Source organism: Thamnophis sirtalis, unplaced genomic scaffold (genome assembly GCF_051295495.1).
Source record: "Thamnophis sirtalis isolate CommonGarterSnake01/CBP01778 unplaced genomic scaffold, rThaSir2_p1.2 scaffold_11, whole genome shotgun sequence".
NCBI lineage: Eukaryota > Metazoa > Chordata > Lepidosauria > Squamata > Natricidae > Thamnophis > Thamnophis sirtalis.
Window position 1 is genome coordinate 36,439,996 of NW_028261391.1, and position 15,661 is coordinate 36,455,656.

Here is a 15,661-nt window from a genome sequence, read left to right on the forward strand (position 1 = left end):
GGTGTCATTCAAGGACTGAATGAGATGAGCTTGAGTGCAGTACTTCTCTTTTCACACTTTTAGGTTTGATCAAACAGATTGTTTCTACCCTGTGAGTGTAAGACTAAAAGCTGGCAGTGTGGATGTTTAGATACAAGACAGCCTCATCACAGATAAAAGCTATCATCAGCCATTGCATTACAAATGGATCCTTGAAATCATTTGTTCTCATTGCTTTAAAGCTTCCTAAAGATTAAAATAAAAAAAACCTTAGGTATACATAATATGTGTAGTAATTTTCATATCCCTTGGGTAAGAGGAAGTATAAAAAGTACCTACCAACTTAGAAACCATTATTTATTATTTTGAAGATTTGTAATATAAAATGTATATGTATAAAATAGTTTGTAAAATTTAAGTTAGGAAGGTCAAGTAAGGATTGTGTTAGATAAATTCCAAAATTCATCAGGACTAAACTTGTGTTCTTAAAAAAAAAACCTATCAACTATTTAGTCAGGTATCTCCAGGAAATACCCAAAGGACCTGCCAATCTTAACTACAATTTTTATGACCTCCTGCCCTCTAGTTTTGTGGGGACTGTAGCTTTTATATTTCCCAACCAATGTTTGGAATTCAATAAATTGAATCCTAGTCCATAACAACATGAACTAGTGGTTAAAACAAGTATCATCAGAACTTAACCAAACTGCTGCTACGTATAATAGTGTCCAAATGTTTTTTTTCCTATTGGATTTTAACTCCATAATTCTTAGACATTACACTAGCATGGCCTTCTAGAAATTGATACTCAACTGATGGGCACTAGATTGCATAAGGTTTTTGAACATAGGATAGTAAAATGCACAGTTTTTGCTCAAAGTAAGACTAACACTGAGTAAAATAAATCTTGACTGATATATTAAATGACATGAAAATGCAAGTCATTCAATGCAGTTGGAATTACCTTTTTTTAGGGTTAGAAGAAAATTCTCAAAGTTAATTCACAATGCAGAATAACCCTTAAGGCATTTTAGAATATTTAGAAGAAAGTATTCAACATTTGTGAAAACACTCCCTTTACTATAAAAAATGCAGGGATCGATTATTAAAGATTTAGATCTGGAGTCATATAAGTAGGAGATTTTCTGCTTTATTTGGAGGTGGGATAAATAATTTTTTGCAGTTCATTCTGATTACATGATCTTACAGTCAAAAGATGAGAGACAATCAGAAATATGAGAGACAACTAAGCATGTCTTCATCTTGTACAGAATGATATCAAAAGCAGTTTTTTTCAGTCATGTCTGCATGACATCAGGCTTTTAGACAATGAATGGCAGCTATGAGAACATCAAACTACTTGTTTAAAAATAAAATTAACTATCGGATATTGTCTTATTAGCACAAATCATGCTTCTGACACCCATAAATGAAATAATCCGTGAAAAGTGTGACACTGGGTGAACTTTTTTTAAAAATAGAGATGAATAACCATTCAATTTTTCTCCAAGAGAAAGGGACATTTGTTGATGATGAATGCTTTTGTTACCTTCCATAAAAGACAGTAATGATTCATTGAATGATGCAAAATGCAAATATACACAACTGATTCTGCCTGTCTCAAATCATGCCAACTATCTCTGCTGTACAAACAGAAATCCATTATTCACTTCTTTTAGAGGCCACTACTGTACCAATCTTCAGAGAGATTCTTATATGGATGGTGGGGTATATTAGTTGAATTGTTAAAAACAGGAAATTCGACTGCAGAAGTTAGTAGCAAGAATCTTTTCTTAAGGCAATGGAGAAAAAATGCTAAAATAGTCTTTTTATTGCAGCAACTGATAAACCAGAAGCAATTCTATCATATTACCAACTAGATATTTAAGAGTAGGGTTACTAGAGAACTGAATAGACATGAACAATTTGAAAAGGGTGAAAAGGAGGACACATTAACTATTTAACTTTACAGTGTTAAATTGTAGTAAAAAACTGAAAAATGTACATATATGTATATGGCAGTTCTTTTTCCAGCATCAGAAATACTGATTTCTCAATGGTAGGACTATGCTGTTAGGAGACAAAAATGTGTAACTGACAATGATTTCATCAATTTTGGGCAGCCGTGCAAGTTGGTGGGAGAACACTAATCAACTAATTAAAGTCACAGAACAGAGTTTACTAACTTGATTAGCTCTTATTGGAAAAGCATCACACCAGGAGAAAGCTGTTCGGGAAGAAATAAGATTGTTAGATAAAAAGTCAGACAATATTTGATTTTAAGGCCATGCCGGCTAACAGACGACATGAGGATACAATTGCGGATACATTGCCAGAAGTCTAGTAACTCTTGTTAAGGGACTACTATCCTCAAAACTTGACACAATAGCAATTTCTAACTTGTATTTCCCAGCAAGTATTATTAAGAGGTATAGAGCTAGTAGCTCAGCTACTGGAGGTAATAAGGTACAATGTGAATGAAAAACCTGTAAATAACTAAAGATAGGAAACATGGCAGTTGATAGCCAATTGAGATGTTCTGGAATCAGTGGTATTGAAAATAAAATCTAATAGCTGTAAAAGAACCAACATGCTCAAAAGACTGATATTAGAAAATAAGACTATGTGTGCAGACATGTGCCTAATGAAATGCCTTGAGTTTCAATAAAAAAACCTCATCAGTAATGCTCTATCTTGCATTTAGTACTTCATATTGCTTTAATGAATTTATATTAAACTACCAATTCTACAGTGGGAAAACTGAGGAATGATTTTTTAAAAGTGCTTACATTTCTCCCCCTAGCAATCTGAATACCTTTGCCAATATTTTGCATTGTAGCTGGCAGCCCACACAAGTTTACAGTCTGAAAGTTGGATTGACAGGGAAGGCAGCAGTGGGAATGGAATGAGCAAAGAGACAGAATCCAGTGGAGACTGTGATGATGAAGATGGATGCCAAGGATCAGGTGATAAAAGCTACACAAAAGGTAGGGCTATTAATTTTGCTTATATGCACTTATAAAGTTCACCAAAGCTGGGTTGTCTATGCAATTATCTATATATCAACATAAACCATGGTTGAACTCAATGTGAATAAGCCTTACTTCTTCCAAGACCTAGACTTATCCTCTTCAGCAGAGGGTTTTGCTCTCAAATTTAGTTAACTGTGACCTCCCATCCATTCATAGACTATAATTTGATTTTTAAGCTAGTCAAGCATGCATTATAAATTTCATTTATTAACACTAGCCATTAGTTAATTTTAAATCATGATCACAAGAAGAGATCAGATATATTAAAGATGAGAAACATCAACAACAAAGACAACTTGTGTCTTTCGTAAGCTAAGAAAATGTATTCTTATAACTTTGATGATTTAATCTTAGACATAAGAACTACTAATAAGACCACTTTGATTTAAGAACTTTGAAATATAAGATTCAATAGCATTGCTACTAACTTTATAAATTTGAATGTTGTGAGACAAGTATGTAGAGTACACAAAGCTATTGTCACTATTTAAAATGTTTAAAGTTTACTGTAAGATCATTCTTCCATTGTCTCTGGGTTGCTAGTTTGTGTGTTTGTTTGTTTGTTCGTATTCTTTGAAAGATATGGTCCCTCTTTTTTCTTTTTTAAAAAATTTGAATAATTTAAAGTAAGTTTGAACTAAAAAATGTTGCTTTTTAGGATTAGAATTCTAGGACAGCAAGTTCTTAATTTTAAGTAAGGTTGCAGTTAAATAATATTTAATTAAAGCAATTATTTTAGTGTTAAAGTTTAGTGCAATAACTCTTGCACAATGTTCATTTCTCTTTGTTCAACAGGATTTGTTTTTAATTTAATAAATGCTTTAAGTAAATTGTTTGCATTTCAAATTAGTCCAAATTAAACTGCAGCCAGGTGCTGCAGTGGAAATTTTAATTGCTATACTTTCAATGCAAATACTGTGTTTTTGTTTGGTTTTTGTTTTAGTCATCCAATAATATACAAGAAAGCACTTTAAAATTGGCTTACTAACACAAAAATAGTGTTTGAAAGTCGTCCATGTTTTTCCTATGATAATGTAATGGATTTGGAAGAAATGGTGTGGAATAGAGAGAGAGAGAACACTCTTTTTGTAGAAATTATGTCTATAAAAATATAGCCCAAATAAATTGTAGTGAAGAGTCTACTTTCATTAAACGTAGCAATTCCTTCATGATAGCATTATAATGGTGTTTTGTCATTAAAATATTCACTATTTAAAATTATTAATAAAATAATATATGTAAATAACTGAGGTTACTTGTGCATTTCTTTTGCACATTTAGATTTAATTGCATAACTTTCCCTTAAAGAGTAATAAGATTTTTCAGAATTATAATAATTATTTCTATGTAGGGGATAAGCCATGTTGTCTGTGATGCTACAAGATTTTTGAAGTAATTATTTTAGGCATTATGTATAAGGCATTTAGATTGAACAATGAAATAAATCTTAATTGTTTCAGTTAGATTTAATATTGTAGATGTATGTATTTCGCCATTTAGATACATCAGAATCTTTGTTCAAGAATGAAAACAAAACATTTTTTGTGCTGAAATTTTTCTGTACTTTGATGTAGTTTCTTTTTTTGAACTGTAGCAAAAACTGTGGTAATAATTTTCAATGAAGATGTTTTAAAAGGATCTGAATAAAAACATGGAGAATCAGGTATCAATGACAAGGGGTCTTGATAATAATATATGATTATAGGAAGCATACTTTAAATACAAGGCAACAATAATAATAAACTGAAGTTACCATCCCTTCCATATTTGTGACCTCTCTCAATGCCTCAGGTTTGTTATTGTGTGACACTAAATGCTATACTCAATCTAGTCCAGGGCTCTTTTTATGTTTTTACATAATTGAAATTCTACCATTGTCTTTTTTTAAAGTAAGAATATTATCTGTCTCTATGCCATTTAAGAGTTTATTTGTGATAGCCAGCACCTTAGGACAGCTCAGAAACCCACTGGAAGTTACTGCAGCTAGCAGACTGGTAATATGGTATTTGTATTACAGGATATGCCAAACCTGTCTACATTGCTGTGTTCTGAACTAGTAATATTAATGGTAGGCAACTTAGATGCGAGTCAACAAGACCTTCCATTCAGTAATTAGGCACAATTAATATGCAAGCTAAACTGTGCAAAGGTCATCATAACCATGGTTGCCATCTGGTCATCAATCAGGAACCATGGTAAAGTTATCTGCTTGGCATTAAAGTCCATAGTCATTTGGTCTTGCCACAATAGATCCAAAGGCTATTTTCCCACCATCCATGGTCTCTAGGCTCTGGGACAAAACCTTGGTTGGGAAAGACTGACCCAGTTAATCTAGGGCAGAGAAATTCTGATGATATCATACACCATATCAATATAAACCACACAGCTACCACTTTAAAACATGATTTTCTATTCTGGCAATAACAACTGTGCAAAATGTTGCAACGTCCAATATTCCTATTTAGATTTCAACCAGCAAGTCATGATGTTTCCCAAGATACTCAATTCTTTTTTCCATGAGGATTATGCAATTCTTGCTACATAATGGTATGTGTTCAGAGGACACATTTGCCATTGACATACACAAATTACACATCTTCCTTTGATATGCAAATGGATGGCTTTTAAAAACAAGGTTCATGATATTATCCTGCCTCATTTATGTCACATCTCAACAGCTATTAAAAATTAATACATTTCTGTCACTGTTCATTCATTATTATCAATCTCTTTTTTCCCATGTCAGGAACCTTTTAGCCCTCATTATTATGATCGTCTGCTCACACTCCTATGTTCCTTTTCATCAACAATATAGGGAATAAACTACTATCTTAATCAGTCTTCAGTCCCAGGTGCCATATTCTCGGGTTGCACCAAGATGTTATGTCTCTAAATATGTAATTGTACAACTGATGTTTTTGTAACAATTATTTCATCAATATTCAATGAGTATAGCATCTGTTGGCAGCTTGCCATGGATATCACTGGTTTGACATCTCGGCAGCTTTCAACCTCCTTGTCATATTCTTAATTTTTGTTTTAATTATATTTTTTCTGCTTTCGTAATTATTAGAAAATAATTTCATCTTTCTGAAACTCCAGTTTTTTTCATTTGTTTTTGTTTGGGGAGGATTTCCTGTATATCACAAGATTAGTTATTTTCAACTGGCACTCTTTATAATCTTTACAAATGGTCTCAGTGTTGTGCTCCTGTCAATGGTTTATTCTGTTCAAGGAGAGCCTAATACTTTGTGGTTTAACCCCTTACCCACACCAGACACTACCCTCAGATTCCTCAGTGGAACTCTTCTAATGATGACTTAATTTCTTAATTGGTCCCATTATTAACACAGTGGGTTTATTCTTTCCTCACAGTTTATTAGAACATAGGCGTCTCGGCAGAGTCAGTGTTTGAATGGCACACAAATTAAGGGGAGGGGAAACGCTACATGCAACAAGACAGAGGATTTAGATTATCCTAAACTAATAGTTTCATCTTCAGCCACATTGTTAGCTAATTGATTTCACACTAGCTCTTTTGAGGAATTATTGCCTGAACTCAAGTAGGAGGAACTGAATTGCACTTGAAGGCCTCCTTCATTGTCTTTGCAGATGCTGTCCCTATTCTGAACTGCCTCACATTGAACAACAGGCCCCTAAAGGGTTGTTAAACATTTTCAACCAAGCACATTTAGAATCCTTCTAAATTATTAGGAACTTTAATGAGCCAAGCATGCTTCCAACATTTGTCTCCAAATCTTCACACTTAGTGATGTCAAAGACAAACCAACAAGTCTGGAAATAATTTAGTGGAACTCATATGTATGGTCCCACTCGTGCATTCATGGTTTCATGCAATAAAACCAGGGACTACTAAGAAAATTAAAACTTAATATGACATTTCTACTACTTCTGCACAGAAAACCTATAATTTAGCATCTCAATTTCATCCCATCCTGTAGCTGTTATAGGATAAATCATAGCAGCTGTGGCAACAGCATCATATATGGGATACAGTATGTCAAATGAATGCTGAGAATATGTTGGATACTAAAAAGACTGTCATTCAGTGCATGTGACAGACATCTGAATATAGAGAAATATGCTTTTTCTATAAGGGATAACAATGGTGCAATGATTGAACCAAGTACAACACATGCAGTTTTGATTTTCTAATTTATAATCTATGCACAGGAATGCTTATGTGTTTATTTAGACTGAAACAATTTTCAGGAGCATCCAACCCTGTTATCTTGACACCAAGCTATATAGGGCTTTAGGAGTAAAAATCAGCTTTTTCAATTACAGGCAGCCAATTCATGACTTGCAGTGTAAGTATAGTATGTTCATTGGAATTTAACTAATGCCAATTAGCATGTGAATCACTTCATTTTTGTACAAACTACAATTTTTGAAATGTCTGTTTGTATGTTCTCAGTCAACTCTGGTATTGCATTCATGAAAGGATGGGAGTGACCTTACAGAGCAGGTCCCTAACCTTTGTGTGTTCCTAGATGGTCCTAGAGCCAGCTACTACTGGGATTGCTGGTGGAAACTGTACCCTTTAGATACAAGTTTCAATTTTACCAGATGGCTCTAAAAACCAAGTCATGCTTGCAAGATCACATGTATGAATTACTACAAACTGTTTAATATAAAGCTGTTTTTAAAATCATTTCAAAAATTGTCCAAAAAGGATCCAAATAATTCCTTTCTTCTAATATGCTATGTTTCTGTCTTCTCATCATAGCTTCAAGAAACCTATCTAAAAATAAAAATAATGGTTATCTCACACAGTTGGATCCAGGGGGATTTTCTTAAGATATGGGAGCCTCTTCAAGGCAGCAGAAAACTGTTTCCTCTCACAATAAGGCATTGTCTACTTGCAGGATTCAGCTGACCACACACAAACTGTATGAGGAAGATCCAGGAGCCAATTTACAAGTGGCAGGAGATAAATTAGGAAGCATCCTATCAATTTTATCTGAGTCCACAGGCTAGAAGGCGTTTCTGATACTACGGCAAGATTATCACCCCAGCCTTCATCAAATAGAGCTAAATATTATGTCTGCCAAATTCATATCATTCAACAATTGTTCCAAAGCAAAAATATCTAGGGCTCCAATAGGTACCAGCCCATGTTCACCATAAAGGTCATGCATGCTTTATCCCCAGATTCTGAAACATGGAGGTTGATGTTACTGAAGTCACCAACATAAAAAGGTAAGGGGAGTACAATGGAAACTTGGTCAAAGAGCTAGGAAAGGATCAGGCTTAGCAGCATCCAAATCTCAGAGGAAGTATGAATCAAACTCTTCCCTGCTGGGCTGACATTTTGAGCATCTCAGTGTATAAACATTTCAACTTTTCTCTATAGTAGCACGTTCAAATTTAGTAACTTTAGATTTTCATTTTTAAAAGAATATGGTCTGTATAAGTAGCACAATTGTCTTCAAATTCCTTTGAGCCACTCTTTGTCTATTGAAAGACTAGTCTGGAATGCTAAATTCAAATATAAGAGAGTGACCAGCTTACAGAGTTTTTCCCTTTCCTACAAATATTTATGGCAGTGATATTCGATGGTAAATGAAAGGAGAGGTCTAACCAGACTATTATTAGGAGTGGATATTTCATTGTCTTCATTTTGATTTTGTAATAAAATCCAACTACTGTAGAATATTACGGACTAGATTGAAACTCCCAGTGCCCTATTCTGGTCAGTTCTGAGGAATTCTACCAGAGCAACTCCTTTTAACTCAACTCTAATTAAAACAGGAATATTTTGGATTTTCCTGCCAAAACCCCGAAGAAAAATACAATATGTTAGTGCTAATCCTGGAACATAAGAAGCAACTATACTGGAAAATTTTGTAGGAATGGAATTGTTTAGCCCAGTGGTTCCCAAACTTGGCAACTTTAAGACTTGTAGACTTCAACTCCCAGAATTCTCCAGCCAGCTCTACTGGTTTAGCCCAATGTTTCTTCTTCTCAGTCTGTTTCAATTTCTCATGCTTATATTGGCCAAAGATCCTCTAACCTACTATCTATCTAACATACTATCTATAGCTTGCCCATTGTGTTTGATTGGACCCACTACACACAGGTCTTAAAAACTGTACTACAAGTGAACAGCAGAAGCAGTTTTTCTTCCTCTACTTTTCTATTTATAATGTTATATTTGTCAAAGTATTTTGAAGATAGCATTGCATGACTATAGCAACTGTTTCTTTATATGGTAGCTGCATACAAGTAACTACAGATGGCTTTAATATTTTTATGCAGCCATTTGTAAACTTTGAAAATAGATGTTTGCTTAGTTCTAAACCATAAATTACTTTTCCCCTCTAGTCCAAACATGCTTTCTGAAGGAAAGCAATTTTCTCACAGAACTTGGTAGGCAACCAGCACCAATGAGGCATTGAAATCTAATGAAGTAACTAAAATGTGAAACTCAAGAAGAATATTAAAATAATTTAACAAACCTTGAGCACCCAAATTCGTTTTCAGCATAAATACATTATCTTCAAGTTGACTGAATTATTCAGTAAAAGGTTCATCCATACACACACTCCTACACACACAAACACACACACACACACACACACACAGGGGGGAGAGGGAGAGGGAGAGAGAGCGAGAGCTTGGAAAGCTGTTTCCATCCATCAGGGATTTGTCACTAGGACTATTGAAACTTGTGATCAAAATTCTGATGATATATTGAGAACTGGAAACATTAGTTTAGGTCAGTATGCCTTAAGATGTAAAAATAAGCCAACTTTTCTTTTCAAATTGCTTTGCTCCTAAAGTTTAAAAAGTAGAGATACTGCATTAAAAATACTTTTTAGGATCATAATCCTTTGAGTTTATTTATAAATGAAAATACAATATTTTAAAGATAGACATTGAATGAACCAACAGTGAAGGGTTTAAAAAGAAAATATTTTTTGAAAATAATCTATGTAGAGGCATTGTTTAAGAATGGTTTGGGATATAAGTATTAGAGGTAACATAACAGCAAACTTAAAAAAGAACAATCAAAAGATTTTGAGATTCAAGCTATCTTGAGACAAATGAAGAGAAAAGAAGAAGATTTGATTGAATGTTAAAACTAAGAAATTTGCAGCATTTCACTAAATTACTCCTCACCATGAGTTGAGATTTGACTGTGGCATTCAACCAGATCCATAGGCTTAAAACTGGTCTACGAGTTTCCAGTGCATTTCTTTTAAATTCAACACAAGTATTTGTTTTGAGACGTGTAACGCTGGCTTGTTTTCACTGTGGATTTTCCTCTGTCCCCTGAACTGTTTTATTGCTGTTTTTTTAGTTACTCCTATTGGTTGAAATCTTGGGGAAAAAATATAGGAACCTTTTTTTAAAAAAAAAAAACTTGCACCTAAGATACTTTGATTGAATTACATTTTGAAATTGAAGATAAATCTTTTTTTCCTATACCCAAGTGCCCAGTGTCAAGTCTACAGTTTGTTCATCTTCCAAACTTATATATCCCTGAAGTCTGTAATCCATTTTTCATTTCAAGTAAATAAATTTCCACTTCCTGATACTGTGCTTCCTGAGAACATAACACATTTTTCTTGATCAAGGCAGATTTTAAGGGAGGGAAAAACAAGCAAATACTGTATGCTTAGCTGTGATATTTAGAATTATATGGTCATCTGTATACAGTATTTGAGTTTAAAAAATAAAGATATATAGGATGTATTTGAAGGCGAGAACTGTAGAGGTCAGGAAAAAACTGTCAACCTTTCATGCAGTTTTTCTTTCCAGGTAGAACTTTTGTTTTAACTTTACATTTGAGATTTTTTGTAGATGTCATCTTAAACCAATAAATCTTAAGTAAGAAAATCATAAGCTTTGTTTATGAGTGTGTTTTTATGCCACTCATTTGAAAGGCTCTGGGTGGTTAATCATTTCAAAGATTAAAAATAATCCTCTCAAAAAGAAGAAACTAAACTAAATTAAACCACTAGCAATATCAAAACTATCAAAATCTACAAAGACATTGTCTACCAGTTTCAGCCAATGATCACAGTGTACATTGCTCCAGGATTAAATAGAACAGCCAGAATTTAACTGTGTTCCTGAAACTCAGGAAGGAAGCACTGGGGCTATTTGAGAAGATGTTTTTATATTACTTCTCTATGCATTGTAATTCTCTTCAACATATATAATAAGGGGCATTTTCATGTGGTTGGGACCCAGACTGAGTTGACCCTGTCTAACTTAATCAGAGGGACAGATGAATACAGAACAAGGTTGTCCTGTAAGTAACACAGTCTGGAATCATGTAAGACTTTAATCCTAGTAATCAGCACCATGATTAGCACTGGAAAGCTCCTGTCAACCAAGGCCATTCTTGACAGAATGAATTACATGACTATATCAGAATACACCTATCATCACCAGAGTAATCACACAGGTAGTACTAGCTTCAGCTTTCATTGCTTTCCAAGGACAGTCTCATATTATAACATATGGCAGTAGTCTAACCACTGACTAACCACTGACTAAGACATGGTTGACTGTGAGCAAGATTTCCCAATCTAGGAATAGATAAAGACAAAATGTAACTATTATAATTGTTCATTTAATTATTTCTATTTAGTTATTAAAAATGGCCATTCTTTAAAAGAACATTTCAGTCCATTTTGCACCAAACCATTATTTACATTTGGTTATTAAACAGGGATGTATTAAGTACTGAAAGTCCCCTGTAGTTTTTCTTGGAAATAGCTCAATTGAAGCAAATTGATTGACTTTTGGTCTATTTACATCAAGAGTGTCAGGTCAACAATACCCAATACCCAAACTCAATGAATAAACAATTGCTTTATCCCAAAGAAAGGTACCAAGTAATAAACCATGTTTAATATCTTGGGCCAAATATACAAACATACCTGATGCTTCATTAGACTGCCTAGCCAAATTTTTGCTTATGTTGTTGGCAGCAATCTTTCAAGGCCTTTGCAAGGGTGGATTCCAGTGTCTTCTACTGTCGGTTCGCTCAGGGACGCGCTTTGCACACATGTGTGTTTAATGCACGTTACGTGCACATGCACAGTAGTAAAAAATGCTTCTACGCATGGACATAAGCAAAAAATAAGATGGTAGCACCTATGGCACTGACGATAGAACCAGTTCAGGGGTGTGGTAGGCCTGGTTACTATCTACTTGGCCGAACTGATCCGAATCAGTAGGAACCCACCTCTGGGTCTTTGGTATGGTTTTATGGAACTTATTGACTAAATATCTTTCAACTGAGTTATTGCATGCAGCTATCTTCAAAAGATAATGTTAATATCATTTTTTTCTAAACACAGCAGAGTGAGATACTGCTGGTACAATTTATGAAGCCTATCTGGCTGTGTTCACTTGTAATCTGCAAAACTTAATGGGGCGTAATTCTGTAGGATGTTTTCTTTTGGGAGTTAACTGAACCACAGGTTTGCAGATTTCTGAAAAAGTGATTTTACATGCACACTCCTATAGAAACATATTAGAAACCTCAGTGACATTATACTGAATTTTTTTGAAAGAAATTCCAAAAGTAAATTCTCTCTGTTGAAGAGCTTGAATAAGCCAGATCCACTTACAACCGATTAGAAAAAAGTTTGGGTGTGGTTCAGGGGTGGGTTTCTCGCCCCGTTCCAACCAGTTCAGTTGGAATGAGGCCGGCGGCGTCCTCGCGCACGTGTGTGGCGTCCTCGCGCGTGCACCGCACGCATACGTACTAACGTCTGTGCGATGCTCCAGCTGCTCCTGGAGGATCGCGCAGGTGCTGTATGCATCCTGCGCATGCGTGGAAGCGCAGAATTATCAAAACCGGGTAAGGAGCGGGTGCGGGCGCGCGGGCATGCGCGGGCGCAGGGGGGGGCTTCGCCGTTCCCGGAAGTTACTTACTTCCGGGTTCGGCGACCAACCGGATCGCAGGGACTGCCGCGAACCGGTTGAAACCCACCCCTGGTGTGGTTACATACATAAATCGAGATATTTCAAATTGTATGCTCACCTCCATTTTGGCAAATCCCTGAACAGGCTTCAGGATGATATGTTGCATCTTCCAATATATTATTAATCTTAGCAATTAGATTATTTTGCATTTCTTTTTATTATTGTTACATAAATCTACCTTTCCCTGATTTCCATTCTTCCTCAATTACTTATGATTAATAAGATAAGATAATTTCTAACATAAATTCAGGAAATGTGATGTGTGCAACTAATTGGTTCAATTACATATGATACCTTTTTCTCTAATATGAGCACAATACAATCGCTCCCTCTCTCTCAAATGTCAGTGGGATTAGGCCTGGTTTCATCACAATTTTTTCATGTCACATAATCTTGTTTGCTTTTTAAAATGGATATTCTATCCTTTAACAACCTTTCCAATGTGGTTTATAAAAGAAACAACAGCCATATTATAAAGTATATTTTAAAACCCTGCACAAAATAATAATGATACACGATAGAAAAGAAAATATTCACAATAGATATTGGGAATATACTTTCATTGTAACAATGAAAATACCACCAGAGTGTGTGCAATTTTTAAAATTCTCCAAAACTGCTTTTTGGGAGTGTTGGCATGGTATAAAAGGAGAGGATGAAAGAAGAGACAAAAATTAAACCAAGTGTTTTGGTCATGTGGTTTCCAATTAAGAATTGATTGATCTGAACACACAGAGAGAAAATTGAATGTGTTTTGCAAATATCTGATTGCAGTTAGTCCTTACTTCATTGTTTCAAATGAAGGTTAATACAAAAATTGTACTTAAAAAAAACTTGGAACATGTAACATTCAAGGTGATAAGAGAAAAATTTCAGCTTCTTTCCTGTGTGAAAATCCTTTGGATATCTGAAGATCGCTATCCCTCGCTCAGTTCCTTTATTTCTCTTTTCAACCTACCTAACACTTGGTTTTCACATCTTTCACTATCTTGGTCAACTTCTCTGAATTTAATACTTAAGTCACGATGATATGCTCCAGAAACACATTTGGTTTATGCTTTGGTTCAAACAAAGAGTTGTTAGCTATATAACAATGATATAATCAAGAAACCATTTTGCTACCTCAGCTTGGCCAGTGTCAGAAAAAGTGGACAACTTGACTGGTCATCATAAAAAAAGATACAGTATCAAATGTGGGAAGAGCAAACTCTATAGTGATACTACCAAAACAGTGATTTTTAACAGTGCTTGTACAAATGAGGAAGGAGAAATGTAGCAACTGATGTGGCTTAGATAAAGTATCATCTGTCTATGTATTCATGCTTGTCAGGTAAGGAATTTACCCTATTCTGACACTAACAGTTGTACTATAGAATATAGTGCATTGTTATGTATAACAGTCTAAATACAACCTGTCAGTGCAGCAAGGATTTTAGGTATAATTCTGTTCCACTTATTTATATGTGATTTTAACAAATGTTGAAAAGTCTCCCTCTGTGGTCAATTAAAGAATAAAGTATTGGTAGGAGTGAACACTGGGATCACTTCCTCAAATATCAACCAACTTTAAAATATTATTTCTCCCAATAATTTACTAGGAGAGGTAGTTAGCAGGGAAGTGAACCAAATAGCTAGTAAAGTTCTTTAGTATCTTTTTTTTTTAAAGTAGCCATTGTACAAAGCAAAGTGTCATCCAATCTTGTTTCCAAGAATGATCTTATTTCCAAGAATGATGCTGGGCTTTAAATATCTAGTATTGACAATGTGTCTAGTATAAGATGACCATATTTTCAGATTGGTAAAGAGGGACACCTTTGACCGGGGGGGGGGGGGTTGATTAAAATTTTTATACGGAGCAACAAAAATTTTCATACAACGCAAAAATAGTATTGTAATGGTTTTTTTTTATTTCAACATAACTACAATTTACAAATATAAATTGTAACTGTTGCCAAACATCCAAATTTTGATCACATGACCATGACGATGCTGCAACAGTCGCTAAGTGTGAAAATGGTCACTAAGTGTGAAAAATGGTCATCAGTCACTTTTTTCAATGTCATTGTAACTTTGGTCACTAAGCCCATTATACCACCTTTCTTGCCACAGTTCTTAAATGAATAACTGCAGCTGATAAGTTAGTAGTATAAGTGAATCTGATTTCCCCATTTGACTTTGTCAAAAGGTGATTATATGACCCCAGGACACTGAAACCATCATAAATACGAATCTGTTGCCAAACATCAAAATTTTGATCGCGTGACCATGAGGATGCTGCAACGGTCGCTAAGTGTGAAAATAGTCACTAAGTGTGAAAAATGGTCATCAGTCACTTTTTTCAATGCCATTGTAACTTTGGTCACTATACCACCTTTCTTGCCACAGTTCTTAAGTGAATCTTAAGTGAAGATGTTATATCTTAAGTGAATCTTAAGTCTTAAGTGAAGATGTTATACAGTAGAACCTCTGGTCACGAACACTTCTGACCAAAATATTCACATCCCCCCACCTGCTGCTGATTTCCCCTTCTGCACCATTTTTTTTGTAAGCGCCAAATTTCCAAAATTAGATTTGATTCATGACCAAATCAGTTTGCGACCAATGTTATGGAACGAATTATGGTTGTGACCAGAGGTTCTACTGTATTCATGCCTTTACATTACTCTATATCACCTCAA

General features: G+C 34.8%; 1 protein-coding gene across 2 annotated transcripts in view; it reads left to right on the plus strand.

Moving 5' to 3' along the window:
- LOC106548573 (glypican-5) overlaps positions 1-15,661 on the plus strand; it is a 319,942-nt gene that overhangs the window by 231,227 nt on the left and 73,054 nt on the right. For both annotated transcript variants that reach the window (XM_087725521.1, XM_087725522.1), the window contains one exon: positions 2,819-2,966. In XM_087725521.1, coding sequence (XP_087581647.1) covers positions 2,819-2,966 — 148 coding nt within the window. The remainder of the gene's footprint in view (positions 1-2,818; positions 2,967-15,661) is intronic.